Below are 16341 nucleotides of genomic sequence, written 5' to 3'. Positions count from 1 at the left end.
AAGCTGCCAGCCATCAGGCCTCTGCCTGGCCTGCTTCACCACGCAGAAGTAGCTGGTAACAATGCCACCACTCACTAACGGGTGGCAGACTTGTCACTCCATATGGTCCCCACCCAGCTGAAGCTTTCATGCATGTGTGACCTTTAACTGGGGTCACGTCAACAGGTCACAAGTAGGACCTTGCTGTGAGGAATCAGGACCTTTGCAGTACAACCACTGGACACTTTTCAGGCCTTACAGTGAGTCGTCACACTGCTGGTGGGCAGAGAGAGCAATGGAGACACAGTCTCCACCCTCTGAAGGGAATTTTGTACTGGAAGAGAGAATATAGGCCCTTTATTCCGAGTGTAAAAAGATCTGATGTGTTTCTACAGACCATTTAATCAAACAGAAAGAACTGGCATCAGTTATGAGAAACATCCCTCTAGGTAGCCGAGGCAGGGGCTCTGATAAGTACTTGTTTTGGGATCTTTTCCCCAGTTTCTGTTACTGAATTGAGAAGCCCCCACCCAGCTTTCTTCCTAGCCCAGATGGGGCCTAGGTCTGGCCAAGGTCAAAGTACTAGTAAGCCATCTGGTCACTTCCAAAGGAAACCTGCTGTTCCTTCTGTTCTTGTTGGAGCCATAAAATACGCACAGTTATCCAGAAGGCTTTGATCTTTTTTTTCTCCGGTATATTATTATCTTTTTGGTTCTTTTTATAAACCATATATTGTTTTTAACTAGGAGAGTATAACATGCTTATTTTAAGAAGCAAAAAGATGTGTAAGTATCTGAAGAATAAGTCACTAGTCTTCCACCCCATCCCTCTGAGGTGACCATGGACTGTGGAGCCTTCCTCCCCCTCCTCAGTGCTTATGCAAACCTATTGACACAAATGCAGAGTTTCTGTGTTTTTGTCTTTACAAAAACTGTGATCATATTCCTATGTTATTCTGCAGCTTGCCTTTTTTCACTTGCTAAATGGTGGAGAGAGTCCCCCCGGGTCAGCAGAGAGCTCTAGCTCCTGTTTTTATTAGCTGCATGGCCGTCATACCACTGCATGCGCTGGTCTGATTTTCTGTAGTAATTGACACTTAGGTAACTGCCAGGTAGATTTTTCAGTTTTTAATGTGTTGGTGCTTTTACTCGGTGTGGCATGGATTCCGAAACTGGAATTGCTGGGTCAGAAGGCTATGTTTACTTAAAATTAAGTGACAGTCAACAAAACGTGTTACAGTGTACATCTCACAAGCAGCATATAGGCATGCGCTTTTCCCCACGCCCTCCTCACCAGCCTTGCTCATTGCTGCTTGTGTAATTGGCCAGTCTGATGGGTGAACAGGGCATCTCATTGTGGCTCTAATTTGTGCTTGCTGGGATCCTAGCGAGGCTGGGCATCTTTTCCATTGGTTTTCCTCTTCGGCGAATAGCCAGTTTATTTGCACATTTTTTTTATTGTTGTTATAAACTTGTCTGTCACTTTAATTGTTAATATGTTTTTTCCAAGCTATGATTTGTTTAGGCCAGTTTCTCAACCTCAGTACAAGTGATGTTTGGGACCAGTTAATTTCTCTCTTTTTTTAATAATATATTTTATTGATTATGCCATTCCAGTTGTCCCATCCCCCCTTCATTCCCCTCCACCCTGCACACCCCCTCCCACCCACATTCCCCCCCTTTAGTTCATGTCCATGTGTCATAAGTTCTTTAGCTTCTACGTTTCCCATACTACTCTTGCCCTCCCCCTGTCTATTTTCTCCCTGCCATCTATGCTACTTATTCTCTGTACCTTCTCCCCCTCTCTCCTCCTCCCATTCCCCTGTTGATAACTCTCTATGTGATCTCCATTTCTGTAGTTCCACTCCTGATCTAGCTGTCCTCTTAGTTTGCTTTTGTTTTAGGTGTGGTTGTTAATAACTGTGAGTTTGCTGTCCTTTCACTGTTCATATTTTTCATCTTTTTCTTAGATAAGTCCCTTTAACATTTCATATAGTAAGGACTTGGTGATGATGAACACCTTGAACTTGACCTTATCTGAGAAGCACTTTATCTGTCCTTCCATTCTAAATGAAAGCTTTGCTGGATAGAGCAGTCTTGGATGTAGGTCCTTGCTTTTCATGACTTGGAATAGTTCTTTCCAGCCCTTTCTTGCCTGTAAGGTCTCTTTTGAGAAATCCGCTGACAGTCTGATGGGAACTCCTTTGTACGTGACTGTCTCCTTATCTCTTGCTGCTTCTAGGATTCTCTCCTTCATTTTAATCTTGGCTAATGTAATTATGATGTGCCTTGGTGTGTTCCTCCTTGGGTCCACCTTTTTTGGGACTCTCTGAGCTTCCTGGATTTTCTGGATGTCTATTTCATTTGCCAGATTCAGGAAGTTCTCCTTTATCATTTGTTCAAATACATTTTCCACTTGTTGCTCTTCCTCTTCCCCTTCTGATACCCCTATAATTCGGATGTTGGAATGTTTAAAAATGTCCTGGAGGTTCCTAAGCCTCTCCTAATTTTTTTGAATTGTTGTTTCTTCATTCTTTTCTGTTTGGTTGTTTCGTTCTTCCTTCTGGTCCACTTCATTGATTTGGGTCCCAGTTTCCTTTCCATCACTATTGGTTCCCTGTGCATTTTCTTCATTTCACTTAGTGTAGTCTTCATTTTTTCATCTATTTTGCAACCAAAATCAACCAGTTCTGTTGGCATCCTGCTCACCAGTGCTTTGAACTGTGCATCTGATAGGTTGGCTATCTCTTGGTTGCTTAGTTGTATTGGCTCTGGGGCTTTGAATTGATCTTTCATTTGAGCCATAATTTTTGGTCTGGTTGAGCCTATTACATGTGAGGGGCAGAGCCTTAGGTGTTCACCAGTGCAGGGCAACCCAGTGGCTGGGTTGTGATGCTGTCTGTGGGGGCGGGGTCAGAGAGGGAGCAATGGCACTTGTTCTGCTCTCTCTCTCAGATTTCTGTCCCCTCTACTACTTCCCACAGCAAACTGGGCCCTTCTGGTGCTGGTTCCTGGGTGGGTGGGCTTGTGTACATTCTAGGACCCTGTGGGTCTCTCCAACGAACTCTCCTGTGAGGCTGGGAGTCTCTCCCGGCACCTCAACCTCCACAAGTGTTTTCAGTCAGTGCTTTTAGGCTTTATTTCATGGTGCTGGGACCCTGGATTGCACAGTCTGTCTCACTGCCCGTTTTTGCTTAGTTTATCTGCATGCAAATGTGGGACCATGGTCAGCCTGCCGCCTGTGCACCCTCTGGGTCTGCACATTTCCTCCCTGTGCCCAGGGTCTGCTAGCCCCACACTGTCTGTGCGCCCAGGTCTGCCAACCACTGCTTTTCCTGCTGAGACCCTCTCTGCCCCTCTTACCAGTCTGGATGAGTGGTTGTTGGACTTCCGTACAGTTCAATTTTCTGTCTGTTGTGGTTGTGTTTTTGTTTCTAAATCTTTGTTGTCCTTAATTTTGGTTGTGTGAGGAGGCACAGTATTTCCACCTATGCCTCCATTTGGCCGGAAGTAGGGGACCAGTTAATTTCTTATTGTGGGGTCTGACCTGTATGTTATGCAGTTCCTAGAAGCATCCCTGACCGTACCCATTCACAACCAAATAGACATTGCCACATGCCCCCTGGAGGGATGGGGCAGAAACCACCCTGGTTGAGAACCACCGGTCCAGACTCTATTTAAATGGTGCTTTGTTGTCGTTTGAGTTTTTGTTCACTTAGAAGAAGCCAACTGTCTCCCTTTTTCTTTACGTCTTCTAGATTTCCCGGTTGGCTTTTCCCCACTCCAAGTTTGTACAAATATTACTGTAAGTTTTCTTCTAATATTCTATAGTTTTTGACATTTAAATCTCTAAAACGTCTCGGATTTACTTTTATATGTGAAGTGAAAGAGGAGTTCAGCTTTCTGTACTTCCAGTTATTAAACCAACCACCCTTTTCTCGGTGAACAGAATTGCCCGCATTGGCACATTCGGGTCTCTCTCTGTGAGTCCATCAGCTTCTGTCGGCTGAGCACCCACAGGGAGCTGGGGAGTCGGTCTGTTTTGCTGATGCCTTGGCTGCTGGTGCCTTGTGTCTGGCACAGTGTTAAATGGGAAAAGCTTTTCTTTGTTATTTTTCAATTACAGTTGGAATTCAATATTGTTTTATATTAGTTCCTGGTGTACACCATAGTGGTTAGATTATTATGTAATTTAGGAAGTGGTCCCTTCTATAAGCCCAGTGCCCAGCTGGCACCATACATAGTTATTACGATTGTACCGTCAATTTGTACTTTTTAATCCCTTCACCCTGTTCACACAGCCCTCCAACCCCCTCCCACCTGCAAATCATCAGGTTCTTTCTCTGCATCTGTGAGTCTGTTTCGGTTTTGTTTGTTTATTTTGTTCTTTAGATTCTACATATAAATGAAATCGTACAGTATTTGTCTTTCTCTGTCTTGCATTTCACATCATTTAGCGTAATACCTTCTAGGTCCATCGCTGTTGTGACAAATGGCAAGGTTTCATTGTTTTTATGGCTGAGTAGTATTCCATTGTATGTATACGCCCCATCGTCTTTACATAGTGGGGCTCTGATGGACACTTAGGTTGCTTCCACATCTTGGCTATTGTAGCTAATGCTCCAGTGAACGTAAGGATGTGTTCTTTCTTGAATTAGTGTTTTGAATTTTTTTCAAATAAATAGCAAGAGGCGGACTTGCTGGCCCATAAGGTAGTCCTGGTTTCAATTTTTTTAGGAACCTCTACTGCCTCTCGTAGTGGCTGCACCAATTTGCAGTCCCACCAGGAAGGCTCCCTGTCCTCACGTCCTCGCCGACACCGATGCCAGCCACTCGTACGAGTGTGAGGCGATATCTCGTTGTGGTTTCAACTTACATTTCTGTGATGATGAGCGACACTGAGCATATTTTCATACGTCTGTGGGCCATCTGCGTGTTCTCCTTGGAGAAATGTCTCTTCAGGTCCTCTGCCCATTTTTTAATTGGATTGTTTTGGTGTTAAGTTGTATGAGTTCTTTATAAATTTCACATATTAGCCTCTTTTTTGGATGTATCATGGGTGAATACCCTGTCCCGGCCATTAGGTTGTCCTTTTATTTCGTGAGCGGTGTCCTTTGCTGTGCACTTTTTACTTTAATGCAATCTCATTTGTTCATTCTTTCTTTAGCTTCCCTTGCCCGAGCAGCTATGTCATAAGAAATGAGCTGTGTCAGAGAGTTCACCACCCATCTTTTCTTCTAGGAGTTTATGGTTCCAGGTCTCACATTTAGGCCTTTAATCCATGTTGAGTTTATTCTTGTATGTGGTATAAGATGGTGGACTAGTTTCATTTTTTGGCATGTACCTGTCCACATTTCCCCGAGCCATTTATTAGGTAGGTCTGCTGCGTCTCCCAGTCTTCACCAGGTGGCCTTATGTAGTGGGTGACCTGTGGGCCCATTGGTGCGGTTTCCCTGATTACCTGACCTACATGCCCCAGGTGTGTCCCTTCTGTGGGTTGTGTGTGCCCTGCTGTTGCAGTTGAGCCTTGATGGCTGTTGGTACATTGGTAGGTGGCATTGACCTTCAGACTGAGTGGCTGTGAGTACTGGTCATGACCACAGCGTACTAGCTGCTATACAAGGCTGATCTCGTAGAGTCGGATTTGCCCCAACAGGCTTTGGGGCTTGCTGAGACCACTCTTTGGGTAGGCCTCTTGTGGATCTAATCTGGTGGTGCTTGTTTTGGTCTGAAGTGGCTACCAAGTATGTTGGCTCTGGTTCCTCTTGGGTGGGGCTCTGATGCAGGCCAAGGTCAGCTGCTGCCTGTAACCGACCCAAGGCTACCTGGCCACCTAGAAAGGATGTTTCTCATAACTGATGCCAGTTCTTTTTGTTTGTGTACATGATCTGTAGAAACACATCAGATCTCTTTTGGGGCCTGTATTCTCTCTTCTGGTATAAAATTCCCTTCAGAGGATGGAGACTGTGTCTCCATTGCTCTCTGCCCACCAGCAGCGTGACTCACTGTAAGCCCTGAAAAGTGTCCAGTGGTCTTACTGCAAAGGACCTGATTCTGCACAGCAAGGTCCTGCTTGTGACCTATTGACATGCCCCCAATTAAAGGTCACACGTGCATGAAAGCTTCAGCTGGGTGGGGACCATGTGGAGTGACAAGTCTGCCACCCGTTAGTGAGTGGTGGCATTGTTACCAGCTACTTCTGCTTGGTAAAGCAGGCCAGGCAGAGGCCTGACAGCTAGCAGCTTAGCAAAGGGACAATGGTGCCATGACATCAGCTGACACTTTCCCTGGCACAAGGGCTGTCCCCTCCTGGGCAGGGTCTCGTCCTGGGGAGTGTGGTGAAGGACAGCTTTTTGTTGTGGTCTTCAGAGGAGGTGAGCACTGCATTTACCTACTCTGCCATCTTGGCCGGAAGTCTAAAGGGGAAAAACTTAGATTTTTTTATTGTTTGTTTCCTTTCTTACTATTCTCTGCCAAGAAATTTGAGCAGGTATCGGATGTGCCTTCCACCCCGTGAAACTCCCTGCTGTGGTTATTGAATTCCGGAAAGAGAGCAGAGCAGAGAAGAGGCAGAGACACGGGCTTAAGCCACATCCTTCCCAGAATCTCCTCTTCTTCCTGTCAGGTTCTCTCTTTAATGGAAAGAGAGGATGAGTTTATTCATCTTAGAATATTTTGTAAATTTTTTTTAAAAGTTTTAATGCACCTCTGTCTACATACGACTGATGTCCTCTTTAGAAAAGATCAGGCTCTGCACATAGTAGGCCCTTGCTAAATATTTATTGAATGGTAGAAATGAGACTGACTTAATGTGACTGACAGAGAGCTGTTTCTTGGGTTTAAGGCTTTATGATGTGAGGGGGGCCCCATTATAATGCAGATACCTCAGATGGTGGTGATATAATAAGTTCACTCTTCCCACGGAAGAGCAGTCCATCCATGGGCTGTCACCCTTGGGTTGTGCTAGTCATGGGCAACCCAAGAAATCCCCAGCCAGTACTGCCTTTTGACTCTACCAGGCTCTGGGAACCAGAGCTGGGGACGCCAAGTGGAGAGGACACCCTTTGAAAGACTCTACAGTGACGGTGTGACTGCTCTCCTGGAAGAAGCCAGGCATACATTCAGACCTGCCATCCCTGATCGATCTGTGCAGTCACTAAACTGCACTAAACCTCCTATCTCTGAGGCTCCGCCCGGAACCATGGCCCTAGTGCACTAGTTGGGAAAAATAAAGCAGTATTATTCTCACAAGAGTGCAGAAAAATGGACATCCCCACGCAGCATCTGAGCTGGGAGAGACTGCAGTACTGGCTAGGTATCCAGGAGCCCTCCTCTCACTCAGGGGGTGCGGGCTTCTGTTCCTGAAAAAGAAAGAAGGGAAAAGAGGATTTGGGAGCCCATAAGAGACCTACGTCTCTGTAGCAGTTTTGTGTCTGTATTCCATTGTTGTTTGTTTTGTTTTGTTTTCCTTTGTTTCTTTAAGGCGATTATATCAAGCAGCCGTGGAACGGTAGAAGACTTCTTCCTGGCCGGCCGGAATCTAGCGTGGTGGCTGGTGAGTGCGGTGGTCCACTCTGGGGGCTCCATAGTAACTCGTTTATTACTCTAATCTGGGTGTCTATACGCAAAATAATCTGAAGTTTTTAAGGCAGGAAAGCATTCCATTGGTGGTTCCTTTAACTCTTAAAGTAGTTTGTTACCTAAATGTTTTCATTTAACTCAGTTTAGTTCAATAACCATTTCTTTGGTTACCGAAACCTGCTTGAGACGCTCTGCCCTCACGGGACTTGCATGTCTGTTTTCTTCACCAGGTTAGGGAAGTTTTTCCGTCCCAGTAAAGCCAGTGTGTACCAGGAAATGGCACCAGCCTCTGGAACCACACAGCCCAGATGGGAGTTAGACACGCCTCCCGTGAATTACACAGTGGGTTGCGGTGCAGTGGGTCCAACAGGAGGGGCGGGGCCAGACCCTGGTGTAGGACTGGAAGGCCTCACAGAGGTGAGGTTGTTGGAGCGGTATTTGGAGGTGGAGTAGGCAACTCAGAGGTACAGCTCTCTGATTTGTCTTTGAATCTTCTTTTTTGTAAACCTGATTTAGAAATTGACTGTGGCAGAGCAGTGTTTGCAGCGGCCCTCCTCCCTTGGTTTATTCTTCAGCAGAGAATTCTGGCAACACGATCTCTTCCTGGGCTGCGAGGTCCCCAGTCTCTTGCCTGAGCCACTCCAGGCTCTGAAGTCCTCCATTCTGTCCCCGGAACAGCGGCCGTCTGCTGCCCGTGTTACTGTGCGTCACTGTGGCACTCGCGGTGGCTTTCACATGGCCCGAACACGCCTTGGCCTCCCCGTGCTCGTGCCGTATGTTACGACTTACTGACTTCTGTGCTGTGACCCCTGTTCTCATTAATAGGGTCAGTGCTTAGTGAGCAAAATATATTGTGGTATCATTAAAGGAAAGTGAAACAGAAGAATAATTCTGCCACTCCAAATTTCTCTTTTCTTTTATATTTTTGTTCAGTCAGCAGGTGTTTGACGGATATCAGTCGCTCTTGCCGGGGTCCTCCACATGGCTGGTTCTTCTCCTTCCTTTTTAAATTGTTCATGGCGTATTCTTGCAGTCAGTTCTCGGTCCTCGATTCACTGGGCCTGGCCGTGGAGAACCTCTGGAACTCCCAGTCCTCCCTGCCTCCCCGTTTCGCCACCCAGCTCTCCTTTCCTGCCGCCTCCCCGGCCACTCATCCTCAGTCTCCCGGGCTGATTCTCTCCCAGCTCCTTGGCTTCCTAACGCTGGCTCCCCCCAGGGCCAGCGCCCGACCTCTCCCCTCTGGTTACTCACACACGTGGCAACCCCCTCTAGCCTTATGGCATTAAGGCTAACGCTTACAGGCTAATTACAGGCTAACGCTTCCCGGATCTCTCCCTTGACTCCAGATTCATGGGCCCGGCCACCTGTGCAGCGCCTGCACTGGACCGGCGTCTCAGGTGTCTCCGACTGGCCGAGTCCAAAAGGAGCCCTGGACTTTCCTCTGCAAATCTGCTCTCCCACCTTCTTTCTGTCTCCTGAATGTCAGCTCCATCCTGGGGCACAGCTTGACAAACATGGAGTCATGTTAGACTCTTTATTCTCTCTCACACCCAACATCCAATCCAGCAGGGGGAGGGAAATGTGTTTGAAGTCTGACCACCTCTCATCAGCTCTGCCTCCAGGTTCAGATTGCCGTTGTCTCTTCCTTGGAGTGGTGGTAACGGCCTCTTTTCTGAGCCTTCCTTCCACCCCTGCTCCTCTGTCTCTAGTCTCAACAAAGCAGGGAGCCAGTTAAGGCTTGAGTCAGACCCTGTCATTTCTACGCTTAGGACCCTCTGGGGGCCCCCTGTCACCCAGATTGAAGACCCTGCTGCTTATAATGGCCTGTGTTAGGCCACAGGTGATTTGCCCCTCCTTACCTCTCTCCCCTCACCTCTAGGGCCTCCTGTCCGCAGTCCTAGCCAGTGTCCTTGATCAGTCTGCTGTGCTCCTGCCTCAGGGCCTTTGCCCCTGCTGCTTCTCCTGCCAGGAGGCTTGTCCCCACATGGCTGAAGGCTTGCTGCCTCCCCCAGCGTTCCTCAGGGCTCCTCCCAGACAGTCTATCCCGACTGCCCAATTGCTCAGCACTCCCTATTCATTTTCCAGCCTTCCTCTTTATTAAGCTAGACAATAACCCTGTCATTTATTTTGTTTATTTTCTTCTTGCCAAAAGAACGTTATTGTCATGACAGCAAGGATTTCTGTCTATTTTACTCACTCACGTTTCCCCAGGATGCTGCCTGGCGCACCGGTGGCCGTACATGACAGCTACAGTATTCATGAGTGGTGACTCTTTAACCTGCCTTTAATGTTGTGTTAGTGTCTTCCGAGGTCTATATTAACCTAGGTAGATAGATAGAGATATTTTACACAGGGGGGGGGCAAAAGTAGGTTTACAGTCGTAAACACATGAAACAGAGTTTATTACAGTATTATTATTTGTTAATTATTATATTAGTTTGGCCAAAAAGTTTGTTTAGTTTTGTCCGTACAATGGCTCTACTAGTGCTTAGTTGTCTTTAACTTCATCCAAAACAATTTTGTGAGATTATATTGTGACAGCTGTCATATCAGCGTGCATTTAAAAGAAAATCAAAAATTGGCGAATTTTTGTGCAGCCATTTTAATATTGGAGTTGGAAGAAGATATATAACACTTTTGGCATATTATGCTTTATTCCTTCAATCAAGGTAAAAACAGGACTGAAATGCAGAGACAGATGTGTGCAGTGTGTGGAGAAGCCACTGTGCCTGCTCAAATGTCAGAAGTGGTTGGTGAAGTTTCTTGGCACCATTGACATTTTGGCCCAATAACGCTTTGCGGTGGGGCTGTCTCATGCACTGGAAGATGTTTAGCAGCACTGCTGGCGCCTACCTACTAGAAACCAGTAGCAGCAGATAGCCGATGTACTCAAAATGTCCAAATCAATAAAGTTGGTGAAAATGAAAAACGTGTCTTCCATTTTATGGAAAAAAATAAATGGACCTTTTGGCCAGCCCAGTATTATTCCCCACACGAACAGCTGTGGCCACTCTTGCCCCACCCTGCGTTTGGGCGAGGCTGCAGGGCAGTGCGTCACAGGACACCTCACGTTGTGTTCACGTTGTAATCAGGCGCTGTGGCCTGTGTGTGAGTTTACAGTGTCGTTGTGAACACAGTGCACGTTCCCAATGGGGAAAACCACTACCGTTTCTGAGTACTGAGTATGTGCCTCTTCTGAGATTCTTCCGCCTCACGTTTGCGTTTGTCGCTGCTAAGATGTTGGTGCCTGTGCATGCTGGACAATGTCCTATGACTGCACTTTCCTTTCATAGTTTCAACAACACAGTCTCTCATTTAATGCTTTTGATATCATGTGCTATTTGATCTTATGTTAATATTGCCAGTGCTGTGTGTGTTTGTTTGTTTGTTTGTACGTAAAAGCTTTGATATTTTAAGCCTCTCTTGATCATTTGGTTTTAAATGTGTCTCATGTCAACAGCACAGTACTCGGGCTTTTGGTTTAATGGAGTGGCTGTCTCCACTCAGTTAAAAAGCCATTATTGGTTTAGAAGGGATTTTGTTCATTTTAAATGCCTCTGGGATTTTTTTTTGAAAGTAACAGGTGTTGGTTGTAAAAAAAAATTTAAAGTTACAGTCTAAGTGTAGACCTCAAAATTTTCTCCCAGTTCCATCCCTATACCCATAATTTCAGCCCTAATAAGTACTCTGTCATATATGTGTGCGTATCCATATGTACATATATGTGTGTATGTATGTGTACACACATGTATGTCTCCAGAATCTCTCCCATGCATATATAAACATATATGTGCACAAGTATAATGTACACACATAAATTTTAATGAGATTATATTGTAAAGTTTTTTATTTTTATTACTCAATAGAGCTCCTTTATTCTTTTTTATGCTACATTGTATTTTGTTGTTTTCCTGTACTTCAACGAGTCCGTTATAGATGACCAGTTAAAATGTCAAAGTTTTTAAATGATTCCCAAACAGTGATGGAGTTTCTCTCTGAGTGTATTTCTGCATCAGGGAATTACCGGTGAGTCGGTGGGGAGGGCGGCTACGTACGAGCGCTGTTCTGCCTTGTTCACCTTCTCCCTCTTCACTCGGCTTCTCATCTGTGGTCAGGGTTCATGTAGAAGAAACACGAATGGGGATTATGGCCAGGGAATAATGCCTTTTGAAAAATTGTATAATTCGGTTTGAGTTGACATTTGTGACATTAGTTCTTGGACTGGGACCCAAAGTTCTGACGTGGAACTGCCTTTTGGTTCCCAGGCAGGTGCGTCCCTCTTTGCCTCCAACATTGGCACCGCCCACTTCATGGGCCTGGCTGGGACAGCAGCAACATCGGGGGTCGCCGTCGGGGCCTTTGACTGGAATGTAAGTAATTTGTCTCGTAGCAGCCGGCGCCCACCGTTCCCACAGTCCAGATAGAGCTCACAGACACAAAGACTCACCTCCAACCCTGAGGAGACACTAAAGAGAAGCCATGCAGGAAAGGGACCAAGTTTTCAGTTTCTCCAAACACTGTGCTAGTTTCTTATCTTCTTGGTAAATCAGTGAAGAAACAGCGAATCTTTACCTTCCAGGGTCTGTGGCATACACTAAACAACACTTAGTGTTTTAGGAGAGCGGTTATGTAGAGAAAAGATCATCTTAGTATTTACATACCTATACATGTGTGTGCATACGTACACAGGCATATAATGAAGTATAAAAGCTAAAAAAGAAATATGTCCAGTAGAAGTAACGCCTGCTTCAGTGTGGTTGCTAGGGTAATAATATGGGTGTGATCATTTATAGTTTTAACTTGAACATTTCACCTAAAATGTCATGTGGTGTGCTTGAGTGTGATAGTGTTATGCTACAGAATCACATGCTTATGATTTTGTAATGAAGAGGGGTGTTATTTGTGCCAGACCCTATCTCTATGTACGTGTATATGTGTGCATAAATATACATGTGTACATGTATCTGTATGCATATATTTGCAGTATATATTGAGAATGGGCTCACCTGAGCTCAGTGAGATGTTCAACTAGTTACTACAAAACTCCTAATTAATCTCCTTAAGGATACCAGATTTTAACTATAAAACTTATAAAGTGGATTATCTGTTTGACCTGTGGGTTACATGTGTTGTGGGACATAGAATTGCTCACCTAAACTGTAAGTGTATTTACCAGTCTTCTGTCAATCAGCCTATCGTCATCTGACTTCTGGACAAATCAGAAAGCTCCCTGCTTTCCAAGTCACCCTTCTCTCTGACAGACTACAGAAATAGGGGACACTTGTGGCAGTCAGGTCCAAACCGAGTAAGCCACCCTGGACTGTACAGCCATTTCCTCTCAGAATTGACGAGTGTTTCCTTCACATACTCAGTCTGCCTTACCCCTTCTTGGTAAAGAAAGCCAGACCCAACCTTTTACTTAGGTTCAGTAACATGTGTGAAATGTTGGTACTGTCCCTCTCCCATTTCTCTGAATGGTTTCTGATTTGTCTTCTTTTTAAGCTGTCTTTTATATTTATTCCTATCAGGAAGTAGGCAAACAATTAATAATAAATACTTTGAAATTGGTCTCAATGAACCACCCCTACAATTAAGAATGCACCCCTTTGTAGGCAAAGATCAATGTGCCTGTAAGTTCAGTTCACCGGACGGAAACATTTACACTCGGGCTGTTATTCGAAGGCCCCCAGTAGTGATACCTTAGTCAGGCTCAAAACGGATAGGGAGTTCACCTCTCCGTTCCTGTGTAAATACTGAGTGGGTACCTTTTTCTGTCCTAGGGTTGTCTTTGTAATGCTACTTCTCTATCCAATAAATATAGGACATTGAAGAGCTCGACCTGTATGGGACCCTGATGTTTTTCTTTTTGATTTCAGGCTCCATTTCTGCTCTGTGTTCTTGGTTGGATATTTTCTCCTATTTACATTAAGGCTGGGGTGAGTGTCTTTTATCAGTTCCTCAATTTTCTACAATACTTTGTCTTACAAATACTGCCTTTGTACATAAAAGCATCCTGGAAGATAAGTCCAAGTTCTTGGCTTCTGATCCCTGTACTGACTCCCCTAAATCCCAAGAAATGCCTCCAATAGCATTGTTCTGCTGGGCAAACAGGTGCCAGTAACTGCCTGCTCTTTTACCCTGGACTTTACTCAGGAGTTACCTCTTCAAGGTTGTATGGGAAACATTTTATTTTAAAACTTTATTTTAAAAAATAGGCCTAAATAAATGAAGAGAACAATTATGTTAATGATTGGCAGACAGTTGCCTAAAAATGTTAGTTCAACCCAGATTGGTCTGTTAGTGGAATGCAGTTCCAAACAGGACTTTTAGGAACCAATGGGCTGATTCTAAGGGCGCAAAGACTCGCCCGGCTGAAAGGATAGAACGAAGAGACCATCTAGGCTGCACATCCACAGGGACATGTGGAGTGATCAAGTGACATGTGGACACTTGTCATCAAGATGGCAAAATCGGACTTTTCCACCACCTTCCCCTGAAGAATACCAATTTAGACAATCACTCACAGGCAGAGGGCATTATGGAAGTCCGTGAGTCTAGTGGAAAACTTCTAGCACACTGCTAGATTAAAGAGGAAAAAACACTTTGGACACATTAAAGAGAATAAGGGGAATAGTTCACTTTATCTGTGCCACCCCTCCCCAGGGTGACACAGCTTAGTACCAAGAACGAGCTTCTCAGCCTGAGTTTTCTCCCGAGAGCCTGCAGATAAGAGCCTGGCTGCTCCGGCTGTGTGGCTGCTGCCAGAGAGACATAGTGCCTTCCCGTCTCAGGCCCTGAGGTGTGCTGCCTCACTGGGCGCCAGGAGGTGGCTGAGAGAACAGCAGTCAGGGCTCCCAGATGGCGTCAGAGGAGCGGGGATCCTACCGATTCCTCTGCAGACTGTCAGGAAGCCTGCCAAGGACCTGTTGGGGCCTTCTTATCTGCAGAATCCCCTCCTGGCCCGTGGGTACCCCACCATTCTGCACATCTCACCTATGTATATTTCTACCCTGTCCTCATTGAGCACCCTGATAGTGGCAAGAGGGAGCCTTTGCACGAAGCTGGTGGGCACGTGCAGAAAGCCAGCCTGACTCTGGCTTAGGAGAGAGCATGCAGACTTGAACCTTCAGCATCACGCATGGGGAAGCAAGCAAACAGGAGGCTGGCAGCACTCAGCCTGGCTCTGCAGGATCGAGAGAAGACAGACCTTTTTTAGAATTCCCCCATGTGAGGGGACAAGAAGAGTGGAGGAGGGTTACTCACAGAAAAGGTCCCAGAAAGCTCCAGAATCCCCAGCAGGGGCGACAGAAGGTGTTTCTCTCCAAGGCCAGTCAGCAAAGACTGGAGGAGGAGGCTCTTCCTCGAATGCCAAGACAGCAGTGCAAGACAGTGAGAATGCGAGAAGTCAAGGGTAAGCACACCACCAAAGGAGCACGACAGTTTTTCAGTGACTGACCCCAGAAATGGAGGTCTGAGATTTGCCTGACAAAGAATTCAAAACAGTCGTTTGAAGGAAGCACAGCAGCTACAAGAGAATACAGGAAGACAATCCAGCAGAATAAGGGAAACAATAAACAAAGAAAATGAGCTGTTTGACAGAGAGAAGTCATAAAAATAACCAAACAGAAGTCCTAGGGCTGCAGAATACAATGAATGAAATGGAGAATACAATGGTGCCCTGGCTGGTGTAGCTCAGTGGATTGAGCACGGGCCTGTGAACCACACGATCGCGATTTGATTCCCAGTCAGGGCACATGCCTGGGTTGCAGGCCGGTTCCCAGCAGGGGACTCACGAGAGGCAACCATACATTGATATTTCTCTCCTTCTCTCCTTCCCTCCTCTCTAAAGATAGATAAATAAAATCTTTGAAAATAAAAATAAACAAAATCTTAAAAGAAAATACAATAAAGAGTGTCAGCAGCAGACTGGGCCCAGCAGAGAAAGAAACTGTGAAGCAGAAGACAGGTCAGGTAAAGTTGTGCAGGCGGAGAAGAGCAAAGACAAAGGAGCGAAGGAAGCCTGCGTAAGCCATGGGGCGCCGGGAGAGAAATGATCCACACACTATCGGACTGTGAGTAGAAGAGGAGGGGGGATGAGGCAGAAAGTTTATGTAAATAAATAATGGCTGAGAACTTAACAAATCTGGGAAGAGAATTGGATACCCCAAATCATGAAGTTCATAGGTTCACCCCAAAATTTCAATAAAAAGTTATCTTCTCCAAGACACATTATAATAAAACTGTCTAAAATCAAATACAAGAGACACATGTTTAAGGCAGCAAGAGAAAAAATTCCTCCCTTGCAGAGTGACACCCATAAGGCTATTGGCGGGTTTCTTGGCAGAAACCACACAGGCCAGAAGACGGGGATGATACAGTGAATGCGACAAAAGGAAAAAACTGCCAAACAAGAGTACACAAAGTTGTCCTTCAGAAATGAAGGCAAAATACTTACCAAATGGAAGGACGAAGGCATTCATACCACTAGAACTGCCTTACAAGAAATGCTTAAAGGAGTCCTTCAAGCCTAAATGGATGCTAATTAGTAATGTAAAAATATACAACACACTGGTATAAGTGAGGATATAGTCAAATTCAGAACACTCAAATACTGGTATGTTCATCAACTTAAGTCTCGTATAAATGTTCAATGATAAAACTATTAAAATGACCATCTACATAATACATACATAATATAAAAAAGGTAAATTATGACATCAAAATACCAGGGGGAAGTAAAAGGGTAGAGTTTTTGTATCAATCAAAGATACCCACTTAAAAT

General features: G+C 45.3%; 1 protein-coding gene across 1 annotated transcript in view; it reads left to right on the top strand.

Annotated features, from left to right (window-relative positions):
• The window catches only part of LOC119001874 (sodium/glucose cotransporter 1-like), a 49321-nt gene that overhangs the window by 1323 nt on the left and 31657 nt on the right, over nucleotides 1-16341 (top strand). The window contains exons 2-4 of the mRNA XM_037067438.1: nucleotides 7462-7533; nucleotides 11825-11929; nucleotides 13436-13495. Coding sequence (XP_036923333.1) covers nucleotides 7462-7533; nucleotides 11825-11929; nucleotides 13436-13495 — 237 coding nt within the window. The remainder of the gene's footprint in view (nucleotides 1-7461; nucleotides 7534-11824; nucleotides 11930-13435; nucleotides 13496-16341) is intronic.

Source organism: Sturnira hondurensis, unplaced genomic scaffold, assembly GCF_014824575.4.
Source record: "Sturnira hondurensis isolate 20B ecotype Veracruz unplaced genomic scaffold, ASM1482457v3 Scaffold0017254, whole genome shotgun sequence".
Taxonomy (NCBI): domain Eukaryota; kingdom Metazoa; phylum Chordata; class Mammalia; order Chiroptera; family Phyllostomidae; genus Sturnira; species Sturnira hondurensis.
The sequence above is the reverse complement of the archived record's forward strand: the minus strand, read 5'-3'. Positions and strand labels throughout refer to the sequence as shown.